General features: G+C 37.4%; 1 protein-coding gene and 2 long non-coding RNA genes across 8 annotated transcripts; 2 read left to right on the plus strand and 1 right to left on the minus strand.

Annotated features, from left to right (window-relative positions):
* The first annotated feature begins 337 nt into the window (after positions 1 to 337).
* Positions 338 to 2,911, plus strand: LOC139774981 (uncharacterized). Its single transcript, XR_011718719.1, has 2 exons — positions 338 to 685; positions 1,983 to 2,911. It is a non-coding gene; the product is annotated as an uncharacterized lncRNA (long non-coding RNA).
* On the minus strand, positions 2,345 to 19,913 carry Gp150 (glycoprotein 150). 6 transcript variants are annotated; one of them, XM_071710548.1, is made up of 9 exons: positions 19,760 to 19,913; positions 7,630 to 7,903; positions 6,963 to 7,288; positions 5,847 to 6,430; positions 5,246 to 5,588; positions 4,794 to 5,159; positions 4,303 to 4,476; positions 4,001 to 4,226; positions 2,345 to 3,810 (listed from the first exon to the last, which is right to left on the minus strand). In XM_071710548.1, exons 2-9 carry the CDS (start codon positions 7,888 to 7,890, stop codon positions 3,412 to 3,414), a joined length of 2,679 nt encoding a protein of 892 aa, XP_071566649.1. In that variant the 5' UTR covers positions 7,891 to 7,903; positions 19,760 to 19,913; the 3' UTR covers positions 2,345 to 3,411. The 6 variants fall into 6 exon arrangements, with proteins under 6 accessions (XP_071566649.1, XP_071566639.1, XP_071566675.1 ...); XM_071710538.1 differs by lacking the exon at positions 19,760 to 19,913 and adding an exon at positions 19,587 to 19,739; XM_071710574.1 differs by lacking the exon at positions 19,760 to 19,913 and adding an exon at positions 17,789 to 17,953.
* A 48-nt stretch (positions 19,914 to 19,961) lies between these two features.
* On the plus strand, positions 19,962 to 20,854 carry LOC139774987 (uncharacterized). Its single transcript, XR_011718720.1, has 2 exons — positions 19,962 to 20,095; positions 20,169 to 20,854. It is a non-coding gene; the product is annotated as an uncharacterized lncRNA (long non-coding RNA).
* The last annotated feature ends 747 nt before the right edge of the window (positions 20,855 to 21,601 follow it).

The following is a 21,601-nucleotide window of genomic DNA, read 5'->3' on the forward strand; positions in this document are numbered from 1 at the left end:
ATAACATAAAAGTTGAAATGTACATAATGATGAAATGTCTATAATGATCGTCGAAGTATAAAAAAATAATAAGAGTTGTAATTAAGCATTTCTCGAGACCCTAAAAAAAAATCGTCAAAGTTATTAGAAAAATATATTTCGACAAGAGGCAACACGAACTAAATCCAATTCTTTAAATAAAGTGGAAAAAATAAGGAAAAAGCAAGAGTTGTGCAAAGAAAAAGTTGCCCATTTAGGACAAAAATTTGCCTGTAAGGGAAATGTATGAAATCTATCTATCTTTATGTTTTTGGGAACAAAAGATTTTGCTATTATTGCAAAATTAATTAGCTCTTGCAGCAAAAAATGTTAGTTGTCCCATATTTAACAAATAGATTTGCTGTTAAGGTGCGATTTGTTCTTCGACCGTGCGATTGACCGTTTTGATGTTGATAACTGTCGCCGAGTAACAACGTCGGTTACAGATACTTGATTCCCGAAAGAGTGCCGGTTACTGATTCGATCAGACAAGAATTCCATGATGGAACTGTCTCCCCGCGAATATATAAGTACGCTCCACTACTTTGCATATATTACAATAATTATTATTACATTACCGATGTTATTCCTTGTTGCCCCTCGTGTGAACCGTCGCGATCGTCACAAAAATTGGCCGTTTTTCGAATTCCGATATAGCGATGTAATCGTCACCCTTACGGAAAGAAACTACAGCGGATTACAGAAAATTATATTACAGGAACTACATAAAAGTATTACACAAAATTACAGACTGAAGTATTGTAATATACTGTAATATTTTCGTACTATACGCTCGGATTACAGGAAAATATTACAGGATTACAGGACTACAAGATTGCAGTCCTCTTAATACTAGAGGACACTGATTTCCGATATTCACCCGGCATAAAAAAAAATTATTTTTTTCTTAGTTTTATTACTTTTTTATAACTAAATTTGTTTCTTAAGATGCAGTCTATGATTATAAATATTTTCTTGTATTTGAAAAACACACTTACCTTGGTGGGATTCGAACTCGGGACCTCGGGACCTCTGGATCGTGAGCCAACTGCCTTACGTGGTAGACTACTTCCTAATTTGATGTAAGTGTTATATAGTCTACATATGTCATAACCAGCACAAATATATAATTTTTCAAAAATCATCTTAAGAAACAAATTCAGTTTAAAAAGAGTAATAAAATTTTAAATTAGATATATGATATAATATTTCTTAAAGTCGGGTGAATGTCAGAAACCAGTGCCGGCTCATTATGAAATTACTTATAAAATATGAAATTAAAAAATAATAAAATGTGGTTAAAAAGTGATACATTAAATCTAATAAATTTCAAACAATATTTATAGAAATAATTTATATATATACAGCTGCATTGAAGTAAAAGTATACTATATATGGAGGTGGAGGGGTAAAAACCACAGTGGTGTAACTCAAATTTTTAAAAATATTTTCTCGTGTGCATAGATGCAATCTGTACAATATATAAATTGCATCTATGCACACGAGAAAATATTTTTAAAAATTTGACTTACACCACTGTGGTTTTTACCCCTCCATATATGATAAGACTCGCTATTTCAAATTTTATGGATTACTGGTAGCATTACGTTTAATACACATGTGTAGTAGTGTATTACACATTTTGTAGATTACATGTGTAGTCTACTACACAAGTCACTTACCACACGTGTAGTATATTACACATATAATGGATTACACGTGTAGTCTACTACACAAGTCACTTACCACACGTGTAGTATATTACATATATAGTGGATTACACGTGTAGTGGATTTCACCCTTCATGATTAGACGTGTATTCCATATTACAGGGATTTCACGCACTAAGTAATTACAGCGTGTAATAACTACAGATTATTGTGTTCCTTTCTGTGATAACTACAGGTGGTCCTGTAGTAACTACACAAGTGTAATATTTACTGGCTGTAGTTTCTTTCCGTAAGGGCATTGCGTGTTCCATTACGCTAGAATAAAAATAAACGCGCATCGTCACGATTGTTCTGTTAGCGTCATCGTACATCGATATACTTTGCACAATGTCAATTTCTAATAAATAAAAAGAGCCAAGTTACATCGGCACGCGCTCGATCATTGCTATCGCTGGTTTCTTAGTCCAACTAGTCGGTTTTCGGTATGGTAAAAACGCTCGCGAGTAATCACCGTTCTCACGACACGACGCGTCAAAGAGTCTCCCCGCGTGTGTGTGTGTGTATGCATATATCTCCGAAGCTATTTGAGTCCGACCTTTATATGTATATATATATAATTTTCTAGCAATTTAGATAAGGTGGGAAATAAATTCCAATTTGATTCTAATTTAAATTTTATTAAAACAATATTTATTATTTACAGCATATATATATATATAATAGCATAATAATAAGAGCCTGTGCGTGCGTAGCGACATAACGTACGTACAAAATATTTCGAAGTAAGTTTTCGAATTCTCGCTGAGTAAGGATATTGTCACCATAATTAAAAAATTATTTATTGTTTTACGATAATGTTGGCATATATTACTATGACTGGGCATCCTACAGGAAACTCTCTCGTTCCGTTTCGTATAAAATTTTACATTTGTCACATGTAATTCTCTCATTCGTCCATCACCGGCCATCAATAGACATGCGTTTGCCCAATTTTCTCAAAGTATTATTATTATTAAGTTACATCCTTATGTAAAATGATTATATATGCATTATTTGATTAAATATGCTTCTGGGCAGTACTGCTTTTCCTTGAATTACGCTTTGAAACTCCCTGCTTAACCGAGTAGAGCTGTTACAAGCATTGGATTTATAAATAATAAGTACATTGTTATAATCTTCTGTGACTCTATCTTTTGTAAAAAATAATGTAAATTTTCATTATTTATAAAAAAAATACATGATTATGTATGATTGTAACACAGTACTGCGCGATTTATAGATCTAAGATACTGTAACTATCCATATTTTACTTCTATCAGGCATCTTCGAGTTAATAATAACAATAAACGCTCCTTAATCACGTGTTTTGTATAAACTTTGAGAACACGACAAAGCCTAGAAGAAACACGTTTTTCGATCAATCGTATCGCGTTTCTAGGGGGTCGAATTAAATGCTCATAGTTATACTCTTTCAATAAAAACAATTATCTGCCAATTTGCTGATAAAATCGCATGTATATTGAGCATATATTTCTATTGGTCGAAGGAGTCTGCCTAATTATTCTCATCGGCTTCGTCGTTCACCCAATAACAGTCTGAAGAACTTCTTCTCTTGATTCGCAGAGAACGGCGCGAAATGATCTTCGACAGCCCGCCGTTCACAACCAATCACATCCGGTCGCCCCGTAATTGGTCACTTAATTAATCAGGAAACAAGTTTCTCTTACACACTCTCTGGTACGATTTTGTCGTAATGGAAGGTGCTGCTCGAGTAGAAGCTACCTCGTTTCGGCATGTGAGGCGTGGCTATTTCCTCCTGCAGGGGTTTGTACACCAAACCGCAGTTCTTGTTGTCGACCAGACCCTGACGGAGGATCAGGGGCGGCCTGATCACGGGACCCCGTCCACGTTTGTTCGCCAAGCAGCAGGCGATGCGCGCCACCAACAGGAAGACTACCAGAACGGACAGGACGGTACCGGAAACCAGCCAGACCTTGAAGCCGGGTCTCAAGTTGTACCAAGTGTGATATTCCGTGGTGACCGCGAAGTCCTCGTCGTATTCTTGATCCTCCATGAGCCGCGGCTCGTCGATATGCTGCATGCCGTGATCGATGTTCAGCTTCTGTGAGAAACGCATCCGGCATTATCACACGTTATCATTACAATTTGGAAGATCGATAAATATGTGATGATATTATACAGAGGAATTGAAAATTATATAAATTGCAATATTAAAAGATATTAAACAATTGAAGTATGTAAAAGAAATACTGAGACATATTTCTAAGAACATTATTTCATTGTCGTCTTACCTCATCGTTATCGAGCTCGTTTTTCAACAGAGGATCGGCGTCTTCTACAACATCGACATCCAGAAGAATGTCTTTCAGGCGTGTGCCTTTGCCAGGAAGCGATCTGGATGGTGGACCATCGTCGATTCCATCGCAAACTATCTTCGCCAAGTCCGTCCACTGACCGACGTCCATCAAATCCATGTTATCAATATCTTCAATATCATCGAACTTATCACTGGAAAGTCTGTAAAAACAACATGAGAGATTGAGAGAAGTCCTGACATGACATATTTAGCTGGTTTCTGAACTTGAGTACTCACTCAAGTACTTCTGTCGGTGCGACGCCATGATCGGTGAGCCATTGCACAGCTTCAGTGAACTCGGAGTCACAATCCAGGGGATTGTGCGACAAATCCAGACTGGCGAGATTTGGCGTGGCCTTAAGTTCCTCGACGGTGATTCGCCGCAGAAGATTACCGCGAACCGACAAGAACCTAAACGGAAACGAAAATGTGAGATACCCTGGTCAACGAATATCTTAACGTCGTAATACACTATTCAATAAATATATTGATGTCACAGAATAATTTTGTTTGTAATTAAAAAGATTTTGCAAAAGCTTTAAATATTATTAGAAGAAAATTCTGAATTTTTTTCAAATATGATAACAGAGATCATAGTGCAATTTCAATAATTTTGGTTTATTTAGTTTTCTATAATTCTGCATCTGAATATTATTAAAATATAAATTGTGTTTTAAATAACAAATTCTCTCTCTTAATTATTAATAAATTTCCGTAAAATTTCTCACCGAAGACTCTTCAACGGCACTCTAGCTTCGCTCCATACGCGCTCGAGGTTGCACCGGCTCACGTCCAGCTTGAGAAGTCCCGGAATGCTGAGGAACGGCGTCACTTGCAGTGTTCTCAACGGATTGCGGCCAAGGTTCACTTTACTCAAAGATACGGCGCCGCGGAACATGTTAGGTGTGAGAGTAGTGATGATATTGTCGGACAGATCCAATTCTCGAAGAGACGAAAGATTATCCAGGAGTCCATCGGGCAGGCCGGTCAGGCGATTCTTCGCGAGCTTCAGCCGAGTCAACGCTGGCATTTCGTCGAACGTGCCTACCTTGATGCTGTCCAGACCACAATTTGCGCACTCGAAACGGATGGTGCTGTTAAATAACGACAATTACTTATATACATAAGTACTAATTTATTTGGTATTTTAAAATAAAGCGGCAAAGTGACACATATCCACCTGAATGTATTGTGCTCCAGGTCGTAAGTTTTGAAAACTGGCAGAACCTGCAAAGCGGGATTGTCGTTCATCAGCAGAACCTGTAGTCTTGGATTAGATTTGAAATGGTGCTCGGTTAACAAGGAGAGCCTGTTGTCGCTGATATCCAGATATTGTAATTGTTCGAGCTTGCTGAAAGCGTGCTGGTGGATTCTCTTCAAATTGTTTGACTTGACATATAATTGGTCCAATAATGGTACGCCTTCCAGATCCTCCTTGCCGATTATCCTGATCTTGTTTCTGGAGACGTCGAGCATCGTCAGTTTCGAAGAACTTATGGTGGCCAACGTTGATAGATTATTTCCTAGAAAATACAAATTAATTCTTTCTTTATTAATTAGTTTCTAAAATAAGTGTGAAATAACTAAATTCTAGTTTACTTATCAGTATGAGGCATTAAGCAATTAATCAATTAAGTTTGTATTATCTCTGTTAAAAATCAAGCATTTACGATTTTTATAATTTTATTATTAAAATTTAAATCAAATTTTAATTAACGAATTCTCTCGCTTAATTATTAATAAATAATATCGTGACGTGATACATGTTTCATCGTTCTTACCAGCGACACGAAGAATTTGCACATCTTTGTTAATGAACAGGTCAATGGGGATTTCATTCAGTATATTATCTGAGAGGTCCACTTCCATGAGCTGGTCCAGCGAGTCGAAGATCGTGCTGTCGATCTCCCTCAGCCGGTTGCCGCGTAGATTGATGAAATTGAGGCTGTGCATCTTGGAGAAAGCGGTGCGTTTCAACCGTAATATTCCGTTGTTCGAGAAGTCGAGATCGGTGACCGAGGGTGCGTGCAGCAGATAGTGCTTCGTCGGCCTCGAGTCGTGCATGTGTTTAAGCGGATTACCGGAGATCGTGAGCAGGCTGAGCTGCGTGTTGTTCTGGAAGGTGTTCGGATGGATGTCCTGCAGACCGTTGCGTGTCAAGTTCACTGCAAACAGGTACGTGATGCCATTGAAGGCTGTGCGATCTAGCTCGACTATGCGCGTGTCGACGATGGTGATGGACTCCAATTGCTGAAGGCCCCGAGCCCGCAGGGCGTTCGGTCCCAATTGTATCTCGCCGGCGTTCTCGATGCGCAGATGAGCGATACTTGACCCAAAGGACTGCTCGTTCGTCAATTTGGTGCATCTACGGGTAGTAAGTAAAAAAATAATGAAGAAGATTAATGGAAAAGTCGCATTCTCATACTGTTTAGTTATGCACGATTGTTATCACGAATATTAGACAAGTTGTATTATAATCGCATTTTATAATCGATTTAGATTTTATCATTCTGCAGGAGATCGTCTAATTTACTTTTCTAACTGAAATTAGATACTAATTTTGGAGAACTTACAAAGCAAATCGTCGTAACGTAAAAAATGACATTGAAACAATTAAGTTATTTATATATAATTATGACATTTTACGTAATTTTTTAATTATCTTGTTTAATCGCGTTTGCATATTTCCCTGAGCTTTACGCAAAATGACAAAATTCTATAACAAGAATGGAATGTTTATCTAATTTTTATTAACTTATTAAGTTTTCATTAATGTGTCAAAATTGTCATATTATTACGCTCTAAGCAGGAAGCGAAGGCCAATCTACGAGTTCTTTATCTGCCGTCAACACCAAGGGACATTATTCAGTTACATAAAGATCCGATTAGAAACATACGTTGCAGTTGTCGCAGCCGCGTATTGCCCGGCGCATTTGCAATAATCAGGACACTCCGTCATAACTTCTTCATCATCATCCACCCCCGGGAGCAAATCCTCATCCTCGTACTCCTCGTCGCTGAATTCGTCGTCGTCGTCGCTGTCCTCGTCGCTATTATCATCCTCGTAAGGTATAGGGTCGAGTTTCTTTAATTCCTCATCTTCACCCAGAAGCGAATTTGATTTTACAGTTATCTTCGGTTTAAAAGTCGGCTTTATTCGAAAGTTCATCATGCTGTCCCTCTGCGCTTCGGCCTTGAAAGTCTTCGCTACCTCTTCCTGGATCTAAATAATTTTTATATCGTAATTAAGTGTAACTTACTTAAGTAAATATGGCAAAAATCAAATTGAAGCAAACTGTATTCCAAAGTTCGACCTTTTAAATTATGTTTGATAAAAGAATTCTCTTTTCAGACGTATTATTTATCCTTTACGTGTTGCAATGATGCGAGCAATAGAAAATTATTATCCGTCAATATTTAACAAGTATTATTACGTACCTATAGCTTCATAAATTTGCGATTAAACTATCCGTTATATAAAAAGGTAACCGTACTTACTTCGTTAAAAGATTAAAGATATCATAGAACGCAATGTACTCTATGTAACAAAAAGTCTGCACTTACCTTAGCTTCGTCTTTGTCTAAAGTGTCTTTGTCCAAAGTCTGGATCTCTTGCATCAGTATGTCCTTCATATTCGTGAAGGGTCTAGCGTAATCTATAAAGCTGTCCTTCGGTGTCGTTTTCGCGGATTCGACGGTCGTTGCATTTACTCCGCTGGTACGAACGACTTCCGTAGTGCGTGGTGTCGAAGTAGGTGATGCGTCGGTTGTAATGGCAGCGACCACCAAGAAGATGGTCAGCAGCCAAGCTGCCGAGATCCCCATGTTATGGTTTGTTCTGAAAATAATCGGTTATTGGATAAGACAAGGATACCTTATGTACGATGCCTGCCGGTAGTTCAGGCGCATTAGCAAAGATATTCGTGCTCATAATAGACTTTCACTTTATTAGAAATTTTTATTATAATTTCTCAACTACAATTGCGTTCTAATTTTGCCTTATACGTAAAAGTTTAGTGAAAAATATAAAAGAAACAAATTAAATTTATTATATTACAATTTATATTTTTGTACAACTAATTAATTAAAGTAAGTAATTAATTCAATGCAATTTTAATCTTCCTTTTTATATGTTTTGAAATTAAAACTTTTGAGAATTGTTAGCTTATCTTTCGCTTCTTAAAAGAATAATTAAACGGCATTCTTTCTTAGTACGCTCGTTGAAATCTTTAAAATTGCACCACTGAAAATGAATCTGAGATGCTCTGTGTAACGTGAAACTTTTTCACGTCCGTTCTCAAATAACGTCTGCTGACCAATTTACTCCACAAAGCAAACATTGTTCTATTTGACTTTCCGAAACGTATTTGCTAAAATATCAAAACGGTCAATTTACAAAAAATTAATAAATATGAATTTTAATTTATTAAACATTAGTAAAACGGAATTTATGTCTACCATTTTGTGTATTGATTGTTTGATTTTTTTATGCACACTGATTTAATAACGCTACAACGCTTTGTCACTCCTATATAGCGTAATACCAAGAATCTATATCAAAGTTTTCAAGAGATCGGGTGTTACGTCGGAACGTCACGTTCGTGTTGGTGCAATCAAGTGCAAGAGCGGAAACTCTTGCGGTTTCCAAAGAAACAAGAGCAACCTTCTTCCGGAATACCTTCAATCGTTGCACCAAGGTTTCTTCCGTCAAACCGGATGTGCTATTTTGAAATCACTTTGCAGGCGCAAAAATAAGATGTATTAACGGTTCCACCTTGCTTTATCGCTGCAAATGCGAAGTATCGCAATTCTTATGTACAAAATGCAATTTATATTTCAAAACTTTTAGACTTATGAACAACTTTCAAACTTCCGTTCAAATAGCGTTTGAATAATCGAGATTCTATTGCATTTCCACGCAAAAAAGTATCTTTACCTCGACGATAATCATAAATGATCGCGTCACGATAATTCAAACTCTTGCTCCGCTTTTCGCGATTTTGTCGCGTCGAATATTTTAACGGATGTGCTTGCATTCGGTGCAACGCTGTTCGCGTTACTGTACAACGTTTTTGCCCCACCTACAGACGTTGACGTTAGATAACCGTGACGGTTTGCCGACTGGCACGACTTCTGGCACATATGCGATAGTTATGGACTGTCGACAAACGGGGATGAAAACGAACGCAGCGCGTTCTGGATGGTCATCAGATGATTATTAGATGGCGGAAACAGGAATCGTTAAAAAGACGAGAAATATCCCTCATAAGTCGTAGCGAGAATTACTAAACACACGATATGTCGCGCGATTGTTGTTACGCAATATTATCGTAATCAGAGAGTCACAAGGAAGTATATTTTACGTGGGAAATACGTCATCGGACAAAAAGACGTCACACATTGTTTTTTTTTCGCGACGTGTTTTATTATCTCATTTTCATGCAGCATCAATCGCCGAGGCTAACCGGTAAACTGCTGTAATTACATTATGCATTGAGCGTCAATTTATTAAAAAGAATCGCAATAACTATTACAGAAATTATTTTATTACAATAATGTTATTATAATGGTCTTATGATATTATTTGTAAATAATGACTCTTGTCTGAGTGTTACACAAACATCGAGGAAACCTGTTTGCACCGGTTGTGAACGTATTTGGCTGTAAACGTGGGCCGAACAACTTCGTAACCGATGTGAAGGGAGATTATTGTCTCGAAAGTCGATCGGCTGAAATAAAATGTTATCGCGTACAATCTAAACGGGAAGACAATCAAAAAGCCTCGATTTTTTTAAATAACTCATGATAGATTTTTAAATATAACTAATAAAGCGCTAAAGCTTCAATTTTCTCTTTGTTATACATATAGCGATCAAGCTGCACGTTCGCGCTACGTGTGTTCAATCAATATGTGTCTTTATCAGTCACGTATTCTTTATCGAGGGGTTAAGTACGAAGATCGATTTTTTAACTGAGCGTTTTTATCAATCGTGATTTTCATTGTTATTCGCGCGTTTTAAAATCAATTCTTTACAATAAATGTAAGATTTGACACATTTATAAGAATATATCGTTAGTAAAAAACAATGACAATGTAGAAATGTTTATTAATTAAGAAGCGAGAGAGCGAAGAAACAATATTGCGTTGTTCAATTGTTATCGTTCAGGTTTTATCGAGCAGAATTATTTGCGCCGCGTCGCATTTAGTCTCCGGAGCCGATCAGCCTCGGCAAAAATGGACCGTGCATTCATCGGAGCGGGATTTACGCAAGTTATTGTGAGAATCGCGTCGTTCTTCCGTGTAAACAATTTCCTGGCGCGGACTTCGGCTTCTAGATGCAAATGCAAAGAGCACGTGGAATAGTTATCAGTGACGCGTAACTCCCTATGTAAGAAATGCATTGTATGCGGTGGAAACGTCGCGGCGACTTGTAAATGCAGAAATCGGGCAATTATTTTCACACGTCAGAAAGACGCAGACCAGTTCCGAGAAGCTCTCGGCCACTAGACGATACCAGAATCTCAATCGAAATCGAAACAACACTGCACGACGCAGCTTGGCAATCTTATCTCGGTGTGCATTTAGGAAAAATATCGCTACTAGTTAATGTTATTAGTGTTATTGTTAGTGTTGTTACCAGTGTTATTACTAGTCAATTGTATTTCTCGAAGAATTTTCAACATACACACACAATCGACGCGCTACGCAACAGTCACTCGAGATGTTTCTCGTCACCTGATGACAATGGAGCTATCTTACTCGATGCCTCTTTATTTCGCTCGGCAACATGAGCGATCGCCGAGCTACGTGCGGATCATGAGAGCCTGTCGATACTCGCATCATGATAATATTTTTTAAGCCGAATTGCGATTGTGAGTGAAGGCCAGGATTAAAAGATTTCCTTCATCTCTAGAATGTCATTCTAATTCTCGATCGGTCAATCGAATCTGATCTTCGATGAATTAAGCGAATTATGTTTGCGCTTGACGTCCGCGCCAGCAGGATGATTTCTCATCGTTTTCGGCCACCTCGAGATATGTTCCACATTGAGATCAACCGAAAGAAGATATTCAGAAAACGGTCCACGGTCCCCACGAAAATTTTCGTCCTCTTCAATGCCGTATGGGCGCCTCTTTGTTGGACCGGAGAAGTTTCTTAAGAAAAGATGAGGATCGACGGACCGTGGCACAGTCGTTTGTGGAATGTATCTAGAGGAAGATCGAACGTAAAGTGAACAAACACACGCGTTTACGCGTGAATTTAAGAGGCGGAAGCCTAAATATAGAGGACCCACGAGTTCCATCTGGAGAGTCTTTGTTCGATCTCTCAAAGATAACCTGACGGTTCCACGGCGGGATTTAAGCCAGGTAGAATTACTTTGCCCCGAAGTGAAGCAAGCGCAGGTGGTCAGCTCCTCCCCTCGAGTCCCAAATCGCCGACGGGTCCAGGAGAGCGAGAAACCAACCTGATTCGAAAGAGATCCAGCTAATCTCGATGTCTCGGTACTTTCGAGTAACACAGCGGATCATCCAGACAACTTGACTGATCTGTGTAGAAATAATGTCAAGAGAGTTCAAATATGAAATTATGAGGAAACATTCTTGGAGCAAAAAAAGGTTAATTCAGGTAAAAGTATAAAAAGATAATATAAAAACAATACTGGGGCTATGTATGGCAAGCTTGAAAATAGTTTTTAGGAATTTAATGAATTTATTCTTTGATAGGACAATCTTTTCGAAAATTTTTACCTTTTCTCCGTGAATTTATTCTAAAATACTTTGGAAAATACTTTAGAAATGACTACATCAGATATGATAAAATTATTCTTTTGTATTGAAGAAAGACAAAGAATGCCAAAAAAATAATGTATCATGTGAATATCTGTCTACAATAGAGTTATCTCGAAGGAATGTAATGATATTTCCTTTCTTATGTCTACATACATAAAATATTGTTTAAATAACTGCTCGGAAATTCTTTTATTTCCACTACAGGTTTCATGTAGGTTGCATGTATGATATTCAAATCGATGATTCGCGTTCTCTCTACCGATAAAGCTATTTCGCTGTTTACATGTTGCGTAGGCACACGCAATGCGATTGACAGAAGGCAATTAAATTGCATTGGTATCGATCAAACCTTTTCCCTTTCGTAACAACGGTAGTCCCTGCTAATAACAATAACAATTTTTGATATTGTAGCGCGACTATCGTAATTTAAGTCTCAATTTGAATTTTAAACACGGAGAGATATTGGTGTTGCATATCCGCGAATGTTCTTCCAGTCTGACATTTTTTTTTGCGATCGTCCACGCCTTTAATCCAACACATTCCGTTGGGCGTACGCGAGCGTGTCCGATTGCGGCACGATGCGAACACGCGTCCTCGAAGAGGCATACTTTGCTTTCCAAATAGGAATTACACGTCCATTCTGTCATTCGTCTTGTCGCGGTGAGCGCGATTGTGATCCACTCAGGACTAGCTTAACACCAGAGCACTCTACAATGTTATTCATGTTCTTTCAACATTAATTAAATAATGCCTCTCATTCAATCCATTTGCGATTCTAATCAATAAACGTGCATGATATCGGTGAACAATAAGCTCAAAAGAAAATTACGATCAGTGATATAGCGATTAATCCGCGATAGCATAGCTTGCATAGCTTGCATAGCTAAATAATTTTTTATTGATAACCCAAGAATCTGACGTCACGTTAGAAACTCTAGACGGTGATAAAATGTCAGCGTCTCCATTGCAAACACACGTACAGGTTGAATGGTGTAGTATATGCCAGCGGTTATGATAATTATTACTGGTTATTACGTACAGCTTCTATCGTCAAATGTGCACGGATCGTAAAACTGCTTCACTCATTAAACGAGAATGTTGAGCGAGGAGTACATATACATTCCTTTCGTTCGGAATCCACCTTTTCACGAAGATCGGCATGTATTTTTTTTCCGCGATGCTCTTGTTTCGTCGCGTAAACGCTTTTCGCATCGTAATTGGAACTTACGCAATGCGCGACCGTTGCAATTACAAGTAACATGAGTTACGACGACAGATCGTGCGTCTAGTCTCCTTAGTTTAATAGCTATATGCGAAGCTATATAATTAGCATATGATGAATTCGATGACATATGCATTTTTTTTATATTTTATTTTATTTATATATGGAGATATACGTTTTTTTATATTTCAGATAGTGAATGTATCTGAACAATTCAGATACGGTTACCGTATCTGAAAGACGGTATTGCAAAAACTCCCTATTATAATAATGTTTTAAATCATTTTACCAACGTCTCTTGTGTAAATAAATGAATAAATGAAGATATTGATGACATTTCTTTATTTGTAATTAATATCAATGTGATATTGTACAGTATTATCGTTAAATAACATAATAAAATATTTTTAACAAGTAGAAATAAGGAAGAGAGGGAAGAATAAGAGAATAATAAAAACCGACTATTGTAAAAATAGCTCTCGGGTGATATCTTTAATTTAATTGTTATCGTCAATCCATTTTAAAAACCTACTTTCACGTACCAAATAAACATTTCAATTAAATAAATCTTATCCTCTGTCTACCTGGAGTTATTTAACTCTCGAGAATATAGCATTCGCCACTTCCTCTTTATCACGAAAGATATTGTGCTTTATCTCACTGTGTTATCGGTATATTTATCTCTCGTACTCTGTACTCGAAGAGTATATTTGTTTTGTCTCCGGTCGCGCTGTTGCCCGTTGTAATTTAGCGTACGGTTAACAAACGGTACAGCCTGCAAACGCGACGGCTGAGAGCGGCTGCGTATTTTAGATTTTTTCAATTTCTCTGAACTCCCCTGAACTCTCTCTAGAAAGCGACACCGCATACAAATCACGTAGATATGAGCACAAGCGCATTTTTCCTTCATCTTCCTAGAATTGTTTATAAATTTCCACAGGAATTTCGCGCAACGACTCGCCGCTCGAGCGTCTAGGTTCGATTAAAGTTCCGCTGCATCTGCCGCGGGAATCTTAATTCCTAGAAATCATCAACCGTGACGATATCTCATCAGCACCGAGGCGCAATCCGCGCTTGCTCGCTGCAACGATGCTTTTCCTCGTGTCAGTAACCGTCTGCTCGCTAGAGGTCAATCCACGCCGTTGACCCTCTAGATCTTCGTGATTCGGCAGAAGGGAAAGAGAAATGGAAGATAGTGAACGCGGATGATACGGCCGCACGTGTCGATGCCTCGTATTCGATATGTACGGACGATACGAGGCTGTCCGGTTGTTCGCTTAATAAATAACGTCGGGACCGAGGACAGAGGATATATACGTATTTTACGCGATTTAAATGCGGCTCGCCACGAAGACACCTACGCCTACCGCGCGGAACATAAATATTACTCAAAACGGCGCGATTGTATCTCTGAACAAAGTATCTCTGAAATTGTGCATGTGGTTTTATTAGGTAATCTTCTTTAGTTAATTTGAACCATTCTTCAAAATTAAATGCTATTATTTCTTTACCTATACAGTTGAAAAAGTGATTCTATATCAAGTTGTAAAAATACTAATATGTAATATGAATCTACAGCGTGCATTGTTGCCCATTATTTGAATAAACTCCTCGTAATTACGAAACTCGTTAGATTTTTCTTATCAAACTCTAAATATAATGCACTTGTACAATTTGTAGTTATCTGAAACTTATGTACGTTTCCAATTAGTCCATCATGATAACAGAAATCTATTAATTTCCTCGGTGTCTGCGGTATCGTCCGAGACACACAAATTTTATCAAAAAAAGCAATATCTTCATGATTTCTTAATGATAATAAATGAAACTAAATTATATCATTTTGTTGTGAAATAACTATTATGATTATCTTTTTCTTCGACATGGTTGCTATTTTTATGGGTTATTAGGAAACATAAAGAAACTGCGTTTCGTGCTACAAAATATCGTCGTTATCCCTATACAGCTCGACCTCGTCACAACCACACGGCATTGAGGAAATCGTCCTGATTCAATGGCGAGTGGTTCACGGTGAATCGAAAGCACGTTCGTTGCCGCGTAGCCTTTTATAGTTGCATACGTGAACCGAACTGAAATATCTTCCGGGAATATCGCTTAAGCGTTCTTTGATATCAATTTCTGAGGACACTCAAGTCACAGCACGGTTGAATCACGCATTTTCTAACTAAAAACTAGAAAAATTGTATTAAATATTAATTTTTTAATTGCAAAGAAGCAGAGTTCAATAATGCGTGACAATTAGAACGTATAAATAAATTAAAGAAAATTACAACTTCTTATCTCTCTTCGAAGTTTATACAACCGGAACAAATCACATTGATTTAAGATAAACATTCTGACCGAATAAGTAACATTTACTTCGCCAGTCAATAATTAACACAATTAAGAATTTAATTGACTATACTGGCAATGATTATAATCGTGGTACCACGATTATAATCATTGCCAGTATAGTCAATTAAATTCTTAATTGTGTTAATTATTGACTGGCGAAGTAAATATAATCGTGGTAACGATTATAATCGTCGTGACAAATCGTCACCGAGTTTTCGACCAAGGATTCTGGTCATTCTAAAGTTGATGTAATTTTAGATGCTTATAATATAAGCATCTTAATTAAATAATTAAATTTATTGCGAAAAATATTACCTCAGCCAGCATCTAAAATTACATCAACTTTAGAATGACCAGAATCCTTGGTCGAAAACTCGATGACGATTTGTCACGACGATTATAATCATTGCCAGTATAGTCAATTAAATTCTTAATTGTAATAAATATTCTGATTTAAGATGAAAATCTTAAGATGAAATCATACTAATTTATACCAGGAACACCAGGAAAACATGAGAAGAATATTACTTGCGTATATTCTACTGATCTAGTGGAATAACCAGGAAATATAATTTCCTGATTATGCGATTCTTGAATCTCTAATGTTTCCGACTGATAGTGATTCTATTTTGCCTTTCATGCTATCTACAGATAATAATAGAAGCAATTGCAGATGGAGAAAAATGTGGACAAGTTAAAATATTCGTCTGACGTGTTTGTAAATGTGATTTATTTTTTTTCCTTTGCACACTTTTCGCTCACAAGTAAAATGCCGAAACTGCTGTCATGTACGATGAACGACACGTATTAATCATTTATCTCTCTTATCACACTATATTATTCATCGCGTTGATAAAGAGCTTATTGTGTGGAACTATCGCGTATGTTTTTCTCTTTCTCGGAATAAAAAAGGCGAAGTGGTAAAGAGAATAAATCGATACATTTGGCACGAACTGGCTCTTCCACTCGAACTTTATGCATCCGGTACAAAGTCAAATAAAAGTATCGAGACGAGAGGAAGATTCAGTGCCTAGCGCGGCAAGATAATGCCACCGAAGAATATTTTAAATCGGCAGTATTTTTTTAAACACTTCGTATAAATGTTTCTCAAATAATGTACTTTTCACAGAGTTCAGAGAAATTTTATAAAAACAAAACAAATTAATGTCTAATGTTATTAGTGTTATTACTCTATTTTTATATCTAAATAAAATAATTTCTCTCTTGTAAATTTCGATTTTATAGTAATACATAATTTTCAAAAATTATAATTTAAAAAATACATTTTAGATTGGTTTTTCTTTAATAAAAACATGTTTGTTATTCAGAGCGATTTAATTATAAAATATTTCGCGAGGGAAAACTCAGGTTCCTGTATAATATTAATTAATTGAACATTCAGGAATACGTAGTTATTAATATAAATAACAACGTAATATAGAATGCAACATAGCAACTTGATGTACGCATTTCGCTTCGCAGTTTACAGTTTGCACCTTGATCATTATCATGCACTCGCCTGCTTTCACAACCAGACTCGACGGTGGCACATGACTCGCGCTTCTTACATGTAAAAATAGATCATCTGGGTGGACACTGACCTTGCGCTATTGTGTAATGGCATAATCCGAAAGATGCGAAATAATAATAGCGCCGGTCGAATTACGTCGTATACATTGTAGTGCATCACGCGAGAGAATGAGAACGTCAGATTTCGCGCAGTATATGAAAATATCTTTTTTTTAATTCGAAGAGAAAATAAAATCAAAGAGTTCAAGCTAAAATCAATATGTTAATGAACAATTCGAAAATATGAAGCAAAGGATTCACAAAATTGTTTAATTTCGATATCAGTAATATGGGCGGAATGATATTGGACAGCGTGCGATAAGAAAGTATGAACATAATTAATTGCACTGACTTTGCCATCGTGACCAGCAACCAGGCTGCTCTTTGATTTCCCTTGGTTATTCGTCATTCCGTTAACATGTGTGTAACAGATTTCAAGTTCTTTATATAATCAATCTTTATTTGCTTATTTTTATTTAAATCATTGTGCAAGCTTGCACAAAGATTTATATGTTTATCGCGTTGGTTAAGGAATACATTATAATTGCATTTTAATGTAATACATAAATAAATTAATAAAATTGAATAAATTGAATAAATAATATAAATAATGTATTTAAATATAAATAAAATAAATAATATAATATAATAAATTATAAAAATATCTATTCTATCTGTGCCAAATAAGATAAACTTTAAAAATATTAGGTGATTCGGGGATTTTTCAAACAAAATATAGATTTCGTATCTAAGATAAGTAGAAGAGTGATAAAGGCCACTTAATACTTTTAAAACATGCTTCGTTTGCACTCGAGCAATCACATGACTTAATGGCGCAATTTACAAAGAATTTATCGATTTTCTCGCTGGATACGTCTTCGCGAGCCTCGTGAAAAGTTTCGTGAAAGTCATTGAGACAGATGCCGGCCGAAATCGTTCTGAGTGTTCTGACCGATTGACGTAGATCCGAACGATAACGCCTAAAAATATACGGTGAGGTCACTCGTACAGTACACGCGACATTCCGTCGACACTGTCGACATGCAGTCAACAACCGAGTTGCGTTACGAGCGAGCGACGCGACGCGACGCACGAATTAAATTCTATGCGCGATACGCGATACGCGATACGCGAAACGCGTTGAGTGGCGAGCAGTGCCAAGGGAATTCCGCGACTAGCCCGCGATGCGACGCGACGAATCGGCGCGATATCTTCGCGACCGGAATTTGCATTCGACTACCGGCGGTTTCCAGGTCACGTTGGCGTGCGGCTGAAGGATGGAATCGGAAATGAGGATGACTCAAAGTGCGATTTCTGTCGTTCGTGTAATTTTACGGCGATCGGAATACGCTTTCGAAAAGCACTTTGCAACTCCGGAGGTGCTACGAGTTTCTGTGATTAAAGGGAGTAACACGAAATGAGTGACGTAGCGTAACGCGGATGGATATTTCTCGATTTCTTGAAACTTGAGGCATGTTAATGTTTAACTTTGAATTAATTCAAAGGCTAACCATTCATATTAAATGATTAACATGGAGTTGCTCGTAATTAATCGGTAATTTATCGACGATGATGTGACTGATTATAATCGTTGAAGACAATGAGACATCTCGTGACAATCTGCGAACACGAAGAAACTTTTTGAAAAATTTCACTAGCTCCGTATCGAGACACTACAACTCTGAGTTAATCTGAGTTTTTTATTTTTCTCACCACATTTGTTGCGCTCTAACATTCGTGGAATTTTAATTTATTTTACTCTGGCTAAGGTAATATTTTTCGCAATAAATTTAAGAATTTAATTTAATAAAAATAAGATGCTTATATGTAAGTGTCAAAGATTATATATCAATTTAGAAACGTCCAAAACCCATGGTCGAAAAAGTCTTGACGATTAATCCGACCAAAACCAATGGTCGAATTGTCACGACACTAGCCAAACGGCGATTATAAAAATAAACTCTTTCTCATTAATCAATTATTGGCGAAACAAATATATACTTTTCTGTTAATTTATTTTAGTTACGGAAATTGCGTAAATTGCAATGTCCTAGCGTGAGATTTTTGCATAAGAAAGCCGATCGTAAGAAAACTCGAATCGCAGCTGACTCCGGGATTCCTCGAACGCGTATTTTATTCTGTTGACGTACGCGTTAACAGCATGCAGGGATCGTTTCGCGTTAATCTGCAACGCTAACAATTGCGAATAAACGCGGCAAGGAAGAAACAAGCTTCGCACAAGCTCAAATAAGGAAAGAGGATGAAAAAAGTTCCTTGCAATGATTGGAATAGCATGTGATTCACGAGTGAAATTCGGTGAACGCTTTTGCCCGTTGCACGAAGGAATCGGGAAGTATATCGCGACGATCGCGCGACGCAATAAAACGGTTTACGACGATAAGATAACGTTCCCGGCACCAAAACGATCAACGTCACGTCCTATAGCTTGACGTGTCGAGGGATCCTCGGCGAAGTCGGAGCCATCTTGAGTGACCGATCGCGTTGCCGATCGGCCCGATCTTGCATCGTCAGCCAAGTGCAGGAAGGCGTCCTGCGTTGGCTCCGTTCGCGATCGAACACTCACCTGGTCCGCGGGACTGTTGTCGACGTTCCCAAAGTAAAACGCGATCCACTCGCAAAGGCGCACGATCACGCGGCGCAATATGCGCAGGCAGGACAATCGGTTTCACGTTCGTTTATTGCGCACGGCGGAATTTCTGAACTAAGTTCGAACCGAGCGAGCTATTCGAGGCGTACCTTTCCTCGAAGAGATGGAACGAGCGTTGGAGCGTGGGGCCCCAGGGTCGGGCGCGCCGATTGGTCGGGCGCTGGTCCCCGATCCGGTGGAGGGTCGCAGGTAAAAATTGTACGCTGGCAGGTGAGGCACCGATACGCCACCTGGAATCAGAGGAACTCGGGCTCGCGGCACTCTCTGAGCTGAGTGGGCTGAGAGATTGTTGGAGAACGCGCCGTGGTTGCCGATCGACTGCGTGGGCGTCGATGCGACGGACGGCGAGAGGCTACGGTCGAACACTGAAAGGAAGTGCGTGGACGATGCGAATGAGCGTAAACGAGCGGCACAGTGTTGAACAGGTCGTGGTATGAGATTCTGTTTACGGACTCGCGGCTCTGAATGACGCTCAGCGAATGATATTTTGGTTGGCAGATTTCGGAGCGGAGACAGCGGAATAGATAATTAGACAGATATACAGATGGAAGATGTATTTTTAAATTCGGGGACACTTCTTCAGACGTCATCAACGTGACATTGAAAAGGAAGATATTGGCCGCGGATTTTGCAAATATCAAAATCAGATTATCTAATTTCTAGTTATATAATAGTTGAATATATATATAGGTCAATGAACTTGTTCTGAGATAAATCTCTTCTAAAATGACTATCAGGGATTCTACAGAAAATTAGAAACACACATACACACAGAATGATGCATCTTATATACATACATCTTATATACATACGAAACTATATAACGAAGATAATGCGTTATTTTTAAAATGTTAAAAGATAAGATAATGACAATAGAAGCTAGGTGTAAGTTGCGACGTGCATTGCACAATGCACAATAAAATGCTCCGACGTCTGCAATCCGTAAAAAATAATGATAATTGCGTATCAAGAGCAATATTAAAATATTTTTATCTTCCAACGCGCTATATAGATATATGTTCTCTATTTATCAAACTAATTAAGCGTAGTGTGGAATTATACGATAAGATATTGATTGATATTCCTGCTCGCCTACATAAAAATGTAGATGTTGTTTATAACTAGAAATTTATGTATATATGTTTACAGTGTGTTTTGCGGATAAATATATACGATTCTTATTATGCCAACGAGAAATTATTTGGTGATCTGCCATCTGTTGGCAACCGGCGTAGTATGTTGAAGCTGTCCTAGATAATCAAGAATGATCTAAGCTAAAAACTAAAAGACAAATATTCTGAAAGATACGATATTGACATTATAAACTCGGAAGCTCATATTACGTATTGCGTGTTTTACGTAATTAGAATGAAGTTCTCCATATAATTTATGAACGTTCTTTTTTTGCGGCAAATCTCCCCGAAGATTCTCATACCGAATGCTATTTGGGCGTAGCTAGTATTTACACACGATACGGTAACGTAAACTTAAAATAGGTCAGATAAGATAATAACTTCACAGTCATTGCAAATAGACCGCTACGTCGTGTGCGTTTCTGCGATATTATTCAATGTAAAATTATTAGAATAATTTCTTAAAAGAATGATCAATGTTTTAAATAATATGAAAGATAATAGATATGAATCTCTAATATATTGAAGAAATAGTTGAAAATAATAAAAAGACGTGAAGAGATAAAGCAAGAAAAGTATTTTTATATTTCTTTTTAATATACATATAAAGTTTTTGCAAATGAAATATTCAAGTAAAACATCGTAATAAAAAGAGAAACTTGTTCATGTACAATGATTTTTAGTTTGTATATAATTGTTGATTATAGATAGACTTGAGAATTATTTTCTGAGACAGTTGCAAATAGTTTTATTAATTATTTAATTTTAATGGTAATATTTATTGCAAAAATAAATAGA

The sequence above is a fragment of the Temnothorax nylanderi genome, unplaced genomic scaffold (genome assembly GCF_030848795.1).
Source record: "Temnothorax nylanderi isolate EJ_2023f unplaced genomic scaffold, tnyl_v1.0 TNYL_tig0004_pilon, whole genome shotgun sequence".
NCBI classification, from domain to species: domain Eukaryota; kingdom Metazoa; phylum Arthropoda; class Insecta; order Hymenoptera; family Formicidae; genus Temnothorax; species Temnothorax nylanderi.